General features: G+C 48.7%; 1 protein-coding gene across 1 annotated transcript in view; it reads left to right on the top strand.

The window, feature by feature from the left end:
* Positions 1-5,649, top strand: part of CAPN13 (calpain 13) — a 62,260-nt gene extending 56,611 nt beyond the window's left edge. Inside the window, exon 20 of the mRNA XM_010577847.1 lies at positions 5,498-5,649. Coding sequence (XP_010576149.1) covers positions 5,498-5,649 — 152 coding nt within the window. The remainder of the gene's footprint in view (positions 1-5,497) is intronic.
* The last annotated feature ends 12,371 nt before the right edge of the window (positions 5,650-18,020 follow it).

Raw genomic sequence — 18,020 nt, forward strand, 5'->3', positions numbered from 1 at the left:
CCCTTAACACTGGCCAGGCACAAATACGAGTAGGGAATTGTTTAAAGTTTCAGCTAAAACACATGCACTTGATGATCATGTGTCTACACAACCCTTCTGCTAGCAGCAGGGCATGGCTCAGCACCTGAAACACCTGGAGGAGGTACCTGCTATTTGTGAGGACATCATGGGGTGATGGGGACTCCTCTGGGCAGAGGCAAGGTGGGTATCCGTTCATTGGAAATGAACTCAAATGCCTCAACATGAGCTAAGGATGAGTCTGAAGATCTGAGAGATGGGAAGGTGGGCCCAGCCTCTGCATCCTTTATGGGTGTATCCATACCACCCTGGGAGGTAACTGAGATGCAGTAAAAATGCTGTGATGTCCAGTGGCAAGAGTGCCATTACAAGGGAAATGGAGCATGTGCTAATGTGAGAACATTTGCAAGATCGTTCTGAGCCTTTTCCCTTTTTCGTTTGACTGGCCATTGAAAGGTGGAAACAACTACTGTTGTCAATAACTATGGGAAAATGAACAGCCATACATGTTTCTGATCAGTTGTGCTTGGTAAAGTTATACTGGCAGAATAAGCTGTTTATTTCTCACATTTTGTAGCTAAATGAAGAAAAGTCACCCGGTTACTGCTGTAATTTGGAATATGCAGCCAGAAAGCAGAACAGCTCTGATCTTCGTTTATGCGGTGCCCTGGCTTGCTGCTGTGGCAGGCAACAGGGGACAAGGCACCCACCTGAACACTGGCCTTGGCTTTCCGCACTGGAAAAGGGTCAGCCTGGCCCACTGCAGCATCCATGCAAACACTGATCAATACAGGCAAGGATGCTGGGATTTTTCCTTCAGCAGCATGCACTGGCCTGTCTCCAGATCCTTGGTAATCTCCATGTCCAGCGCCTGATTTCTGCTTATCCTAAATTTGCTCAAATTCTGGGTGTAATCCTTTGTTGGGGTGGTGAAGCCTAATTCTATTTGTTGAACTACTTTTCCATAATTGCATTTGCCTACAGCTAGCTCTCTAATCTGCCTTTCCTCAAATCTGGCACAATCATGCTGGAATCCATTTACGGCCACATATGCAGGGACGGGGCTCAAGGATGCAGCCGGGCACACACACACGTGTGTGTTTGTGTGTGCGTGCGTGTGTGCACGCATGCCCATGGGTGAAAGCAGAGCACTTTTAGCATGGCTAGTCCCGGGCACCAGCTGCCTCCAGTGCTTGCAAGGCTAAGCCCTGCCTCTGCCTGCCAGTGGCTCCGATCCCAAGCGATCCTGTGGAGCTGCTGTGTGCCAGAGTTGTCCGTTCTGCTTCAAAAGAAGCTGAACAAATGGCTTTCTCCGCCATTTGTTCACACCTACCTCCCCGGGTGAGGTTAACCAACAGGATAAGAGGTAAAGCAAGGCCAAGGCAATGGTTGTGACTCAGGCTGTCCTGCTCCATCACAGCAGAGTGACCATCGCACCAGCGGGACCCACCTGCAGGAGCTTGCTGCACCTCCAGGCAAAGCTACAGCCATTTTGCTTATCACTTTCAGCGGGGAGGTCTCATAGCCGCAAGGTCCAGCTGTGGCTTGGGAATCTCTGTCCCTTGCCCTGCCCGCGTGTCCGATAGCCTTCTGCATCTGCCCCGCACGCCCCAGGGATGCTCTCCTGCAGGAGCCAGGTGGGCTTTCCAGGCTGGTGGGCATCCCACTCCCAGTTTAGCAGTGCCACAGGCAGAGAAGCCAGCCCAGGAAAGCTCCCCAGTTGTTGTTTTTTTTCTCCTGGGAGGTCTCTCGTCTATTCCTGGGGCAACTGCAAAGATATTTTGCACAAGAGCACACGGCCCTTGAGTGTGCAGTTTCCCTTGGATTACAATGATGTTGAGCAAAGATCACTGCAGAGCTCTGCTGGTCCCCCACTCTGTGCCTCCCACTGTGACTGTTTCTTCCACCCTGAAGAGATCTGCCCCTGCTCTTCCTCTCTATCTGCAGCCCCATCAGCCCAAGAGCAAACACACCAGAATGCTTGATATGAACTTGCTTGCAAGAACAATATCCTGCAGGGATAGGGCTTTGGCTAGGTGCTAGTGTATAATGTTTGGCTTCACAGCTATTTTTCGTTGGTTGTTTTGGTTTTTTTAAAAAAAAAAAAAAGAAAATGAGGGACTAGATGTCAGGGGAGGAGGGGATCTCAGCAGAAATTTTGATAGGAGCATTACAACAAGCAGCCTGCCAACACCAAAAAAATTGGATCACAAACTTCGTTTAGGGGAAATTAAAAACCCCACAGAAAAAAAGATCCAGCATTTTCAGAAATAAATGTTTCCTGTTGTGAATTTGAAGTGCTTCCTTAAATTGCATTTTTAACTGCGTCAGAAAACAAAGTCAGAATCAAAGTGAAGTAAGCCGATGATGCTGTGAAGTTTTCAAGCAGAGTTTCTCTAAATGGGGAATTCAGACATTTTCATATTCTAATTCAGGAACAGACAAATTTTGGATGCCTGCAATTCTCTGGGGGCTCAACTCTTCTGGAAGGATGAGAGACACAAAGTGCAGAGTGAGCGGCTGCTGTAAGGAACTGGTGGTTAAGTAAGTGCCCTGTTTCAAAGGGGTTTGGGGCTGTCAGAGATTTTTCTAGCTCACAGGCATCCAAACTGTGAAATTACCATCATAACAGAGCAAAGCATGGCTGTGAGAGGCTGAAGGCTTTGAGGGCTGGGGAAAGAGCCCGTAGTCCTGCTTTGCGGAGACTCTTTCTGGCTGTCAGAAGGGAGCAGCTCACCTGCACAGCCTGGCTCTCCCATATCACCTGAGCAAGTATGGAGGCAAAAAGGATGGATAAGGTTCTCGGCAGGCATGCTCTCCACCCCACATGGCTGCCATGAGACATATTGCGTTGCTTCACGCTTACAACATGCTACAGCTATGCGTTACCCCCTTTTTCATCAAAGGGAACTGAACTACGCACCCATCCATTGCAAAAACTCTTTCTCCTTCCTCTCTCCTGATTTGGTTGCTAATGCAATCCAAATAGTAAATAATATTTTAAGTAGCTTTCACTTGATGAAGAAGCTCTAACAACCTTTGCTCCAAAACATGCTGGAGTGTTTTCGAACAGCATAATGAAAGCTCTCTGAAGAACAGAGCAGTGGAAGAGCTGGTATTACAAATGCCCTGAGAGTCAGTTAGCTTAACTCCTTTATTGATCTTCCCTGAAAACGAAGCTCTATAGCAGAGTGGTTAAGGGAAATAGATAATGAACACGAGAGACTTCTTTTAACATGTGAAAACTGAGATTACAGTTTTAGGGAAGACATCTCAAAAGCAGCACAGTGCCAAACTCCCCAGAGTTTCCCAGCAGATTAGTCAACAGGCATTAGTTACCATACACTAAACCCGCTTCTTTTGACACCTAACCAGCTCCCTCTTGTCTCTGCAGGAAGGAGCACATCAGGCAGCAAGTAAAGCGGGTTTGAGGAGGTACGTGTGGGTGCCAGACAGGGCTGTCAGGGCTGGACTTTGGCTCTGGGCAGTGCTTGGGAGTTTTGGTCCTTTGGCAAGGCAGACCAGTTCGCATCACACGTTCACATTAACTTTGGTCTATGCTGGACCAGGACTAGTTTCCTATCTGGCATCCGTTTCCAAATCAAAACCTTAAAATTCTTAAGAAAATTGTTTGTCGTGCTCTGCCAAGATACCAAACCGTGCCAGTCCTAGGTGGGAGCTGTGTGCCGCTGCCCAGGGTAAAGAGGCAAGGACAGACCCCAGCCCGTACACTTTCCTGCTGCTGCTCGTCCTCTGCCTCTGCATCCCCAAGGCTTTGCTGAGGGAAGCGGTGGCATCTCTTTGCTCCAGAGAAGCTAGGAGGAGTAATGGGAAACAGTTGGTTTGAATCAAATGGGTACTGACTCAGACCCGTCCCTACCATCAAGCCGAGCCTTTCGTTAGGCATATTGCGCTCTTCTGGCCTCCAGCCAGGACTGGAACAGCATTTCTGAAACATCATGAACACCTGCAGTGAGATTCCTAATGCGGGGCTGTGTGAAGCCATGTGGGTGATTTGGATAAGGACGCAGGATTTTGGCTGCTTGTTTGACTCCACTCAGCAAACCTGGGAAAACTGGCTGATGGGTCATCTCTGCAAGCAAGCTGGCCTCCCCTCTCCATCACAGAAGATCACAGGGAGCCCGTTCTCCCACCTCCTCCGTGCTGCCCCTTTCTAAACCCAGGAAGCAAACAGCAGGATTTGCAGGCTGTCGGCATTACTTACGTGGTTTCAAGCACAGCTTAAAGGTGCGCTTTTTTTTTTTTCTTATGGGGGCTTTACCTTTTCTATTATGATGATCTTCATTCCCAACAGCCATGGCCTGAGCTAACAGTGGCAGGAAAAGACACTGCATCTCTTTTTGAATTGCACAGCTGCAGCTCTGCATTTTTGAAGGTTTAGTATCAAGGGAATGGGAAATGTCAATATTACCATATAGTTTTCCTTGGGTAATATCGAAATCTTCCGGCTGCCAGGTGAATTTAAAGCCAAAAAAAGAAATCAAATTTAATCACAATTTTGTGATCTTTTTTGCCTCTCACAGGAAAAGATTCCCTGGCTACACTAAAAAGATATTAGATGTTTCAAGGACATTGATTTGTTAGAGAAAAACTTGCATTACTTGATCTGAACATCTCCCTGAGCAAGGGAGGGGGAGGTGTCCCAAGTTCAGGAGCCAGGATCTGCTCAAAATACATCAATTTTAAGTTTCTACTTCAGACCAGTTTCTGTTTCGGTTGCATCCTTTTGCTCTGGTGTGAGGCAAACAAGAAACTGCTCTGGCTTTCCGGTGGCCTTCAGACAAGCTAATGAGTACCCTTGGGAAATGTAGCTCCTAAAATTACCTCCAAGCCACCCCAAGTCCTATGGGTGGTGACCCAGCGTAGAGCAGCACTTGCCTTGGGGTGCTGGAGCCCCTCCAGAGGGACCATCACCCATCGTTCCCACCACAGCTTCTCCTTTGCAACTGGTTTAGAGCCCTTGGGAACCAGCCCCAGGAAAGGGCTTTCCATTCCCTGTTCCCATCTAAAGGGGAGGGAGGGTAGAGGAATGAGGGGGGTTGAAACAGGGAAGGGAGAGAAGATGCTTGCCAAGGGAACAGCCAGAAGAAATTGCAAGGAGGTGTGAGATTTAGAGGTCCAAAGACCCCAGTCATTAGCGAGAGGAATCCAGCAGGTCACTGCTCGGCAGAGGCAGGGCTATGAGTCTGCAGCGTGGAGGACGAGGGAATGGAAAGGACTGGAGAGGACATTGATTTTCTTAGAGGAAACAGTGAGCAAGAATGACCTCAATGGAAAAATATTTTCTCTCTCTCTCTCTCGTTCTGTCTCACAGACAAATATAGCCCTACACGTTATGCAAAGGCAGTGTTCAACCATGCTTGGAATGAGCAACTTGGGAGGCAAATTGCTACCACTTGTCCTCACCCTTGTTTTTTCGGCTTTTATTTCCTCTTTTCCCTTTGTCTTCTCCCTCCAGCTCGGCCTGTCCCCGACAGCTGCCACAAAGCCACCTCAGAGCAAGCCCCTGCCTTGAGAGGAGAGAGGGGTCCTCGGGGGGCAGCTGCCAGCAACCGCAATGAGAACAGCCGCTGCTCTTCACAAAATGACCTGAGAGGAAAGGTGGATTGAACCGGGGTTGTGCAGGTTAAAGAAGAGGGGAGAAATGTTTGGGTTGAATATTAGAAAAGTCTTTCCAGCAGTAAGGAGAAGCTGGGCTAGGCCGCCCGGAGATCTCACCGACACCTATCCTGGGGCATGTTTAGGAACCAGCTCAGCAATATCTGTCCAGAAAGGCACGGTCCCAGGCAATCATTCTCCCTGACAGACCCATTGCTCAGCAGCAGACCAGATGATTTCCTTGCTGCCCTATTTCTGAGAAATGTCTTTCTTTCACTATGAACATTACAGCACATTTTTGCTTGGAGTCAAAAGGTTGCCAAGTGCCTTTAGCTGTTTTGATTGTCTCCCGTTTCCCCAGCCCCAGCTGCGTTTTCCTGGAGGCTGCAGCTCCTGTGGAACCTGCTTTGCTTTCAGTGGCTTCACGGCTGCTTGTCCTCGGTTTGCTCCTCCGCAGGAGCCAGCTCGGAGGGGCTGGAGGGTCCCTGTGACCCGTCCTGCCTCACGGCTGGTGCCAACCCCAGCTCGCACCGACGTGCCATGGCGAGAGCAGCAGAGAAAACACCCATTTCTGGTTGTGAAAACAACATTTCTGAGCCTCCCACCCTGTGGTTACCCCTGCTTGTGTTTTCACTTGCCGTGCTGAAAATTTCAGCCTTCTGGTGAAACGTGGAATTGCTCCGAAAAAAATCCAAATGCAGAGGCGAGCAGCTGCATGCCCATGGCTGCTCCAGGGGAAGGAGAAGGAAGACCCAGGCTTGGGTGCAAAGAAGAAGTCCTGCCTTGCATTGCCAGCAGTAACCAAAACCTTCCCTCTCCTCCTGCCTTAGGACTGATAGAAACAGCTCCCGAGCCTTGGAGCCAGCTCTGCAACCAGACCTGGGACTGAGCGAGACAGGGCAGTGCTCTTGCTCACCCACCACCGTTGGCCCAGCCCAGAGATGGGGTTTGCAGCCCAGGGCCTCTCAGGACAGGGTGGCAGGGCTGGGAAGATCCAGAAATAAATTACCTGCAGAAGAAACCATTGGGCTGGTCTTTTTCACCCAAGGTGGCTGCATCCATGTTTTACATTTCTGTATCACTTGCCTTGGCCAGGAGGCCACAGCTCCTGCCCATGCTTGTTTCTGGCAGCTCCCCTCTGGTACTCACCACACCTCCCGCGGCAATTTGGGTCTGCTCCCTGGCACTCCCGTGGGCTGGGAGCATCACCCTGTCCTTGGGCTGCACAGACACCCAACACCTACTGTGCCAGGGGCATCACCTGGCTCGTCCTCTTACTCAGCAAGTAATGGTAGCACTAGCACTAGCACCAGCAATAGCAATGTTTCCCTTCCAAACGCCAGCATAATCCCCATGTTGTATTTATGAGAAAAAAAAATTAAAAATGGAGAAATCAAATGTCTTCCTCAAACCCAAACTGTGAGATAGCTGGCAACTGGCACGGATATCCTCATTCCTAGCCCGCAGTTCAACCACTATGTAAAGGAGTCAGACAACATCTGCAGTGCTGTCTCTAGGATATGTTGCCCCCCATCAAGAGGAAAATGGGAAGAAGCAGAGCCAAAGGAGTCATCCCTGTGGGCAATGCTGTGTCCAACGTGGACGGTGAGGGGTAATAGTCTGGGCAATGCAGAGGTAAGAACAGCCTCATCTGCCACAGTCAAGGTTGCTGCCTGCTGTTACCCCAGGCAGCATTTACCTGGGAATGTTAACCATTTCCCTCTTTTCTTGGATGACCGTGACACTGAGAGCATGGAAGAGGCCTCTCCTCCTCAAAGCTAGTTGTTTCTGATTTCCAGGAAATCAAACAAATGGGACGAAACTAAAGCAAACAGATCAATCTGTAAACAGAGAGACTTTTCTCAGTCTTTCATAAGCAAAAAAATAAAAGCAACAATTACCTTCCCTAGAAAATAATGGCAAATGTCATCTGCCAGGACTGTTATTTCTACTGCCAGTGGGGAGGCAGACTGGTGCTGCTCCCAGATTTTCTGTGAATGGGCTGGGAAGCAAAGCAATTAGGCAGAAAAGAATAAACCATTCATCCAAACATGACAGCCAGCAGAAGAGCGGTTGTAAACAAGTCAAGCTTTCTTACCTCCTTGCCTTGCAAGTGCTTAGCAGTTTTGTGAGAGGTGGCAAAGCTGTGAGTGGTGGGATGTGTGGTACGCACCCAGCTTCCCCACTCACCAGGGCAGACCCCCCAGGGCAGGTTTTGTGCCCGTTAAGAGGTGCGAGGATGAGGTGGTATTCGCCCACCTAAGGAGTCATTTGTGCTTGTAAAATATGAAAAGTTAAAATAAAAGTACTATAATTCCCCAAGCTTCATACAGAGTTTTTGTACTGTAGTCTGCAAGAAGAGTCGGTCTGATACTGGTGGCTGGGGTTAAGCCAGTTTGTAAACCACCATAGGTTTCCAGTCCTTGCTGGTGCAATGCCCACGCTACCTTAGCACCGTTAAGACAGAGGCTACGCTTTTCCTCGCGATGACTCTGGGATTGGTAAAATCCACCTTCACCCCTTCTCTTACACGAAATATTCCCCAACCACCGCGTGGTTGCAGCGGGGTCATGGTGGGAGGCAGAGGAGAAGCCAAGGGGGACCCCAGCCAGGAGGCAAACCCTTCCTGACGGTCTCGTGTCGGGCACCTGCCCAAGTCCTGGTGGCCAGGGCTGCATATTTCCTTGCTCCAAGAGACCGGCCGCTGCCGGGTGCACGCAGGTTTGGCCAGAGTGATGCCGTTCAGGCACCGTGGCTGCACCCCAAAGGGTTCATATGCATCAGGACAACTTCCCAAGGGATAACAAATCTGTCCTTTATCACATTGTTTCCAGTCATTTGAGGTTTTGGATGGAAAAACTGCGTTTTTCACAGAAGTGCCACTTCTTTGGCAAAAAAATGTTTGTTGAGAAGTCAGTTTTCGGCCCAAAATATGGCATCAGGGAGAAAATGCTGAGCAGTCCAACTACCCCTACTTGAGCCATACAGCCTTGGGCCTGGGGCAGATGTATGACAGGAGCGGAGGTACCGCTGCACATGTATCCTCTCAAAGAAATGGCTTGACCAAACGGGACAGGACAAGATGGGAAGGAAATAATAAATGCAATTTGTTAATGTCTAAAAGGAGAGAGAACAAATTTAAAGCCCCAAAAGAGAAAAGGAGAGACTCATGAGCTATTGGGAGGAGGGTAATGGGCATGGGACGAGAGGAGGAAGAGCTGTGCTATCCAGGTGGTCACCTGTACAAAGTTGAAAAGGCTTTTTAAAAGCCTTTCACAGCCTCCTCTAGGCACATGTCTTAGGAGACAGCAATAATTTTGCTTAGTTTGGCACGTTCAGAGCACCTGACAAGCAGGCATCTAGAAAGGCTCTTTTGATTTTTGTCCCATAAACCATGAACACAGGCTTCACAGGAGGAAATTTCTGTGTGATGATAATCCCTGAAAAATAGCAAAAAAGGATATGCCAGAAGGGTCTGCTTCAGGGCAAGAATTAACCATTTGACCACTGGGGCTGACTGCCCCTCCGGCATCAGATCTCGGGAACTCGCATCCGAGTGGCTTGGGAAAAAGCACCACCAGTTTGATATGCTTGTTTTCCAGGTTCTGTACAATTTATTGGCACATAAATAAAGACTTTGTTGAAGTAATTTTTTTTCTTTGGGCAAACACAGTATAAAACATGGTTTTGTGTGAAAAGCCTGAAGCCAAACAGTGACGGATACCTTTTTGCTACCATCGATCATATGGAAGAGCTGTTTGGAGACTGCTGTCTCTAAATAACACCCCACATGTTTGAAAAGTGATGTATACAGCCATTCAGTCTGTCTTTGGGATGATAAAACCCTTCAGATCAATCTCCTTACAGATTTCTTCATCTGCATCTCCTGGACCTGACGATGGGAAACCTGGGACACAAATCTCTTCTGGCTCTTTTAAAACACTTCATTGCAGAGTTAGCGGTGCCATATTGATGAAACCTGACAGCAATATTTTTTATTTTTCATTTATTTATTTATTTATCCATCTATCTATTATGATCAGCACTTCTTAGATTTTGGAGTTACTGGGACATGCATGGGTTTCCTGGCTGAGCCAGGGGACTTTTCCCCCTTTATATTGCACAGATGTATAGTCCCTCCACCTCTCCCAAACCACTTAGGGCAATGTCTGCTCATGAACAATGGCATGGATGGATGCATAATTTGCTGAGTGCCCAGACTTTCCATCCCACGTAGCACAAAAAGATACAGGCACAAGTCTATATGCAGGAGGCCCTTATCTCCAGCTCCATCCTTCTCTGAGCAAGGGCAACTGACTGAGTGAGGTGGTCCTGGCCTCCCCCAGGGATGTCCCATCCCTCTGTGCTACCCTGCTAACGCAGATTCTGGTCCGTTAAGGGCTTGCTGTCCCTTCCCTCTTCCAGGCTGTCTCATAGCCTGTTGCTTCTCTCCTTGGGCCACACATAGCATCACCAGAAGCGTTTCATCATCTTCCATTGATCTACATGGGACAAGCAAGGGCCAAGCAAAGGGCCAAGCAGGGAGAAATGGATTTGGGAAATTTGGGTCCAGTAGATTTGGAAGGACCTGCTGAATGATTTTTGTCCCTCAGCTCTAATTCAGCATCCCCTGCTTTGAATAGTTGTTCTTTATTCCCAAATGACATTCCAGCTGATGTACACCACAGGGTTCCAGATGATTGAAGGCCCATCATGACCTTAGAAGAGAGGCCAGAGACAAAGCTCCCCATGCCAGTGTGGGATTGTCTTTCTCATCCTTACCAGGACAAGCTAATGAAGGTGTCTGAAGAACTTTGCTTTTCCTACATGAGACCTGTTCTGCCTAATTCACACATGCTGATTGGAGTAGGACCCCAGGCCACCCTCCTCCAAGCACGTGTGCTGATGTGGCTGCTTCACGTTCTGTAGCTTACAGGAGCTGTCTCCACATATCCTGCAGCAGAGCGGGCTGAACAGAGCTGTCTGAAAGGCTGAGCATTTTGCGCTAATTGAATTAATGTCTTCCATTAAGGTCACTAGCTATTAAAGTGCTAATTTTCTTCCTGAGATGGCGGCCCAGAATTTCCAAAGCAAGATACCAAGGAGAAGACTGATGCAACGTGAGCTTCTTACGAGCTACCTCTAATATCTTACCTGGGTCCTCCCTGCCAGCGAACTGAGACACGTTTAGCAGACACGTGCTCTGAGACCTGCAGATCCTGACCATTTGGCCATCAGCACAGACTGAAGCCACAACCATCACTGTAAAGACCTTCTTCTGCTTCAATATAAAGGAACACAGCCTTAAGCAAGAAGGATGCTACGGACTTTTACCATTTCATGTTGCGTACAGAGATTTGGTGTGATTGTGAACAAGGATTTGTCTTGCCGTACTGCAGATGACGCATGAAACAGCTAGTGGGTCAGTCAGCTCTGCAGATAGCTGGTCTGCACAAAAATCAGGCCTGCAGCTTTCCCTATAGCACCGTGCTGTGTTGCTGTGGAAAAATCAGACCTGTTTACAGCTGCCCCATGCACAAAAATATCATGCCTTTGACAAGACTAATGCAAAAATCAAGAGGGACATCTTGAGACAAAATCACTTAAGGCATCTTCTTGTCTCCTCGAGTCTATATTACATAAAGTAGTTACAATAAATACAAGATTAAGTACTATCAAGCCTCTAAAAATGAGCTGTGTATATTAGTGCCCCTAAGCAAGACAGCGTCTGGGTTGAGGGCTCGCAGAGGAGATGATAATCGCTGTCTCTTCCCCTCTGTGCACACACAAAACAACATTCTCATCCTTCTGATGTCACGGCACGTCCAACAGATGAAAAAAAACCCAACTAAAACAACTCCAAATCTCACAGACACATCAAAGGAGCGCAGCCAGTGAAGGAAACAAGCACACATCTTACATCAGCCTGCATCGGGTTGCTATGCGACCAGGAAATCCACACTTGTTGCCATGACGATGTCACTTCATCATCATTCAGTGCACAGCTCAAACGAGTGCAGCAAGTCGTTGATGTGCACGTGCCGGGACAGAAAAATGTGGGATCAAGCAAGAGGATCACAGCATCATGGACCGGGGGTGCTGCTATCACAGCCTCCCGCTCTGGCAGAGCTCGCAGGGCTGGTGGGAGTCCTTTAACCTTTCCTTCTTAACACTTTGCGGTTCAGCATTTTCCCCTGGTGTTTCTCAAATGATCCCGTGTCTGATATCTATGACCACAGCCATGGAGAGCATACAGATGGGCAGCCCATTCTGTGTAAGGTGGCAGCGTCCTCCTCCCCTCGCCGCTCCCAGGGAACGGCAGCAGCCAGGGGAAGCTTGTAAGGGAGAGTAAATACTCGGGCTGGGAAGAGAGGAGGCTGCTTGTGTGTCACTGGCAACACACGCTGCTTCACAAGCTCTCACGGCAGTAGTATGACTGCTACTATGTATGATGCTGTCGCAGTTTAACCCCAGCCAGCAGCTAAGCACTATTGCGGCTGCTCACTCACTTCCAGTGGGATGGGGGAGAGAATCGGAAGGAAAAAGGTAGAACTTGTGGGTTGAGATAAGAACAGTTTAATAGAACAGAAAGGAAGACACTAATAATGATAATGACAACAATAATAAAATGACACTAATAATAAAAGATTGGAATATACAAAACAAGTGATGCACAATGCAATTGCTCACCACTCGTCGACTGATGCCCAGTCAGTTCCCGAGCAGCGATCCGCCCCACCTGGCCAACTCCCCCCAGTTTACATACTGGGCATGACATCACACGGTATGGAATACCCCTTCGGCCAGTTTGGGTCAGCTGTCCTGGCTGTGTCCCCTCCCAACTTCTTGTGCTCCTCCAACCTTCCTGCTGGCTGGGCATGAGAAGCTGAAAAATCCTTGACTTGGTCTAAACACTACTTAGCAACAACTGAAAACATCAGTGTGTTATCAACATTCTTCTCACACTGAACCCAAACAATAACACTATACCAGCTACTAGAAAGAAAATTAACTCTACCCCAGCCGAAACCAGGATAGATGCTCATGATGAGCAGCACCAAAAATAATAAGATGACAATATTAAAGCCCAATAACTGAGCCAACTGGAATGCCACATAATGCCACATTAACCAGGAAGGAGGAGCAAGCTGGTGCTTGTGTAGGTAACCTTAGCTTGGCATCACTGCCTAGATCCTGCAGTCCTGAGCTCTTCAGAAATGGGAAGGGAAGAAAAGGCTTTGACTGGAAAGGGGGCATGTTGTTAACCAGGCCTTAATATTGAGCCCAGTAGTCAGCAAAACCCAAAACCAGTGACCATGTTGCAGCCCTTGGTCAGGGATGCTAGTGAACACAATCTCTGTTCCCCTATGGAAAATAACCACTGCGGCCGACAACCACCTTTACTACCCTCGTCCACACTCACCTTTTGCCACATGGAGTACTTCTCATTTGCAAAAAACAGTATCAGCTGCCAGTGCCTCAAGCACTGCAAATTATGGAAAGGTTTTAGAGAAGAAAACTTTGCCAGGCAGGTGCGATAGATAGTTCTGGCCCGAAACACTCTGGAGGGATCACAACTGGTTTGTGACCACGATGCAGATGAAATGGCAGATGATCTCCAGTCATCAGATGAGTTACTCACGGCTGACATTGGATCTGCACGCTGGGGTGCGAGCGAGAAGGTTGAAGGTCAGCCCTGCGCCTGCGGTGGTTGGGCTGGGACAATCTGATGGTTCTTCTCTCTGTGATGTCTGTCACCCCACTGGGGTTGGTGGATTGATCTCAAGGCTGACTTTTCTGGCTCGAGCAACAACAAGCCCTTTTATTCCCTCTTCTTGGATGGAAACCACAGCTCCTCATCAAGACAGAACAAGGTCTAGGCACTGCTGAATCCCACCTAAACTCTGCAAGACCAATAACCAGAAACTGGACATGCAGGAGCTTCCTATGAACTGAGGTGTGAAGTCTGCCTGGGTTTCTCCAGAAATCCTGCCAGCCTGCCCACTCCAGCTGCCTCCGGACCTGCTGCCTGCGCCTGGGACCGACTCATCAAGGTATGTCAATGGGAATCATTACAGAGGCTTTTGGGCCAAGTTTGGACAACAGCAGGCACATTTCCTTCTCTGAATACTCAGTATCTACTCCAGAATTGTATTCAGGGTTGAGGAGATGAAACCCTGAGAGCTGAACCAGTGCATGGGATACTCCAAATCCTGGTCCTGCTCATTGCTGCTCTTATCCTGGAGCAAGGGGTCCTGGCAATGAAATATCAATTTCAGCTGTTGCTCTGTTGGTATGTATTTTGCCTGTGTACCCAGCGAAATGCTTGTTTCTTCTTTTGCCTTCCCTATTTCTTTAATTTAAGGTTGCAGGGCCTGCCTATGTGCTAAACACATCCATAGGAACAATATTAAGAAAATGGAAAAATTCAGATCATTTGCGAGTCTGTTCATGCTTGGAGCAGCACCCAGGGTTTGGGTTTAAAAATAACCTTTACATTTCATTTAATAACTGCTATCAAAATCCTATCTGAATCCTAATGCAATTTTTTTCTTCTTCTTCCTGCTTTCCACATCCATCTAGTCTGAGGGAGGAATGGCAAAATATTGTCATTACGTGTCCTTCATGTCTCCATACGGTTCTTTGTAATTTAGCTCGTATTTGACTCAGCCGTTTGAAAGAGCAAATCATAACACCACACATTCATGCAGCTCCTTTCTCAGCAAAGGAAAGGAAAATTACTGGCATCACACAAAAGCTTCTATATTTTGCTTTCCATGTATATTTTCCCTTTTGTGCTCTGCAGCTTTTCAAAACTACCAGACTCACCCAACCAACACAAATCTATTTTCTTTCCATTTTCTTCTTCTTCTTCCTTTTTTCCCGGAGGGAGGTTGTGTTTGTATTTCCATCGGACACCCCCTGGGACCGATTGCAAGGGGAGGCAGGTGTTTGTGCCTCATCTGTGCCCCAAACGTCAAGCCCTACTTTTGATGCAGGGGCACTTATTCCGTGGAGCCGTGGTTGTGGTACCTCTGCCCTTTTCCGTAGGGAAAGGTACCGCTGCTCCCGCTCCGCAGTTACTGCAAGGAAAGATGGGGGGAAAAGCCCCTCTTGTTTCAGGTCTGGCACTTAAGTCATGGTTATGTTAGGGCAATGCGGGCTTTACCCAGCGAAGGCCAGTAGGATGATCTGTACGGTGATTTTACCGTCGCAACGGAGACAGAAAAATAGTCAATGGACCTAAGGAAGGATCGTTAGGTTTCCACATCAAGCCAGGTAGAAGCTGGTCAGAGCAAAGGTCTGTGCAGCCTGTTACCTGAAAAGGGGCTATTAGGAGGAGAATAAAATTAGGGTAAAACCACAAGGGTTGTAGCTCACAAACCCTCCCCATCTCCAGCAACGTGTCCCTGAGGAGCTCAGCGCCAGAGATGTTTTCTGTGCATTAATTAGCTCTCCAAAGAGCTTTCTTCTGCCAATGTGCCCGGTCCCCCCCTTGGACCCATATTTTTGGTGTCCACAGCATCCTGGGGCAAGGCACTCCCCTGCTTTTTTTTCTCACCAGCTCGTTCTTGCTGCAGCCCCACCACTCAAGCGATGCACGGAGCAAGACCTGACGCTGCAGGGACACGGGGAGAGCCTGGCACACACCGCTGCTCCCCCTCCCCAAATCCTGGCCAGCCCCCACCTGTAAGGGACTCCTTCCCTGCCCCAAAGCAATGTCAGAGCAGAGTGGTAGCTTTCTATTTCTTTGCCGTTCAGCTCCCAAGCGCTCAAGCGGGCAATGAAACGGTAGCTGCAGGACAGCAGGCGAAGGCTTGGAGAGGGAGCCACAGAAATGGCTTTCAACAGCTGGCGGGGAGAAAAAATAGCTCTGCCGGCGCATGGCTATAAAAAGGTTTATATGCTGCACTTTGAAGGAGAAAATTGACTCCATTACAGTCAAGTGGCTCGGTGCCTTCAGCTGTGTCTGGACACTTCTGATTCACAAGGAAATTGTTTTGATCCTTTACAGAGCTGTGCAACCGATGTGCTCAGGCACCTGCTCTCCGCACCGCTGCCTTCCCGGTGCTCACTGGACCCAGGGGATGCGGGAATAACTGCGTCGAAACTCTCCAATCTTCCCTTGGTCCTGCCGATGTTTTCCCAGCTACTTTTGAGCCCATGGTCCCTCCTGTCTGGTGGCACCTTTTGTTTCCATCACTGTCCACAGGCTGCTGCTCTCATCGCGGAGCCCTGGGGAGAGAGCACAGGGCTGGAGATCTCCTGCGGGAGCAGAGTAGGTGTTGGGCTCAGACAGACACAGGCAAGGATTTGGTCAAAGTTTTTATCTGTCTCAGACGATGAGAGCACCTCTTGCATTTGCTGTGCTGGATTTCTGGCTGTAGATCGCCTCGGCAGGCAGCAAAGAGCACTCGTACTACATATTGCTGGGTTTTGACTTTATGTCTCCAGCAGAGACCCTTCTCCTCTCCTTCTTCCCGCATGGTGCCACAGGGGATGCTATCCCCAACTCCTCTGAGGCTTGGGGGACGCGACGTTCATGCCTCTTTGAGACCGTCCCCATGCTCCCAGTCGGGACCAGTGGTGCCGTGCACCATTTTGCTGTGGGAACACCCACCTGGGTGAGGACCCTCGCATCAGCTGTGCTGTAAGGTTATGAGTTCGGTGGTGCTTTTCCCCAATCTTGAAGCACCCGCTTCTCTGATGAGCTATGGGGGGCACCACTGAGTGCCCCCTCCCTCCAGCCAACCAACACACACCATGGCAGTCCTGTGCAGGCGTTGCTGTCGCTGGATCTGGATATCTGGGACCCAGAAAAAAAAATTCTTTAGCAGAATTTGTCAGGTTGGGCTTGGGATAGGGGCTTCAACTTCCGAGGACATTGAGCTGAAGCCAGCAGAGCTACTTGTGTTAACAGCAGCAGAGAATTTGGCCCAGCGTTCAAGTCTCACATGAAAGCCCAGAGTTTAAAGTGATTTCTGGCTTTGAAATATCCTGTGTGTTGGCTGCTTCTGTCTTTGTAAATTACTTGTTTTGTTACCGTCACATATGTTTTATATACACAGGCCTTTCTGGCATACGCTTATTCCCTATAGGAAAACCATATGCTAATTTTTCCCTGTATGGGCAGAGCCTATCTAGCTGCTAATGGAGTACAATGGGTGATGGAGAATGAAGTTTTCATTTTCATTTCGGAGCAGCAACCCCAGCAAGCAGATGTAGCCAAGTGAGGCTGACATTTAAAGCAACTACCGAGATTACATTACTGAGATTATATTTAATATGGATGGCCAAATCTTTCAAACAAAATCAATGTTCTTTTACTTAATAATACCCTTGCCACATCTTAATGAAGGCTCCTCCAGCTCAAGGCCCTATTTTTCTGCAGTCATTTCGTTGCATGACATTGCTGACTGCATCAGATGGTACATAATGCTATTTTCATCTCTTTCTATTGGATTTTATGCGTTCCCATCCTTGATTTGTCAATTGCCGGATCAATTAATCAAGGGACTCTTAGGGGAGAAACATTTTTATTACTGAGAAGGAAGGGGAATTCATTTAAATTCTGCATCTTCCTGCAGCGTCCAACATCTATTATTAACTGTCCCCACCAGGCATGGACAGGAGGACGATGAGGGACCAAAGACCAGTCTGTGGCCACCCGAGTTATCTGCAGAAATAAAAACCAGGCTGGGCTGATCGCTGGTCCGCCCCTCAGTTCTCACACTGGCAGAGGCACCCAGGCAGTGTCCCCAAGCCCAGGCAGCCCCAGGGGAGCCGTGGCAGGTCCCTGCCCAAACCTGAGCCTGTCACGGCCAGAGCCCAAGGACAGAACAGGCAGCGCCGGAGCCCAAGCAGCAGTCGCAACAGCTGTGGGCGAGACGAGAAAGACGCTTGTCATCTCAGTAAATTCAATTTAATTAGCGATGCCTGAAGAAATTTAGTCGAGATAGGAGCTGTACTAAAACTTTGTGCAATCACAGAGCCCAGCGTAAACCTTTTCTGAAAGCTGGGGGAAAAAAAAGTTAATTTATGTATCAGCTGGTGCCTGTCTCAGGGTGAAGTGTACCCCAGCAGGGACTCCTGAGCATCCTTGTCACGCTGTAATTTTGCTGTAGGCCCAGCTCTAGTATATTCCAGAAAGCAGGCTCCTGGCCCCAAAACGAGCACCAACGACTGCGTTTTCTCCCATCACCGCACCACAGGTGTGATTCCTGCCTACAAGCACAGTCCCATCACTGAGATTGCCATAGCATTTCCCAGCATGATTCCTTCTTTGCCTATACTGGCTTTGCACGCTCACTTCCAAAATGCAGTGGGACCTTTCAATTGGGAGATTCTGTAGCAAGTTTGGTGGCTAGAGAAACCACCTGGGA

The sequence above is a fragment of the Haliaeetus leucocephalus genome, unplaced genomic scaffold, assembly GCF_000737465.1.
Source record: "Haliaeetus leucocephalus isolate CR32 unplaced genomic scaffold, Haliaeetus_leucocephalus-4.0 Scaffold577, whole genome shotgun sequence".
In the NCBI taxonomy this organism is placed as follows: Eukaryota; Metazoa; Chordata; class Aves; order Accipitriformes; family Accipitridae; genus Haliaeetus; species Haliaeetus leucocephalus.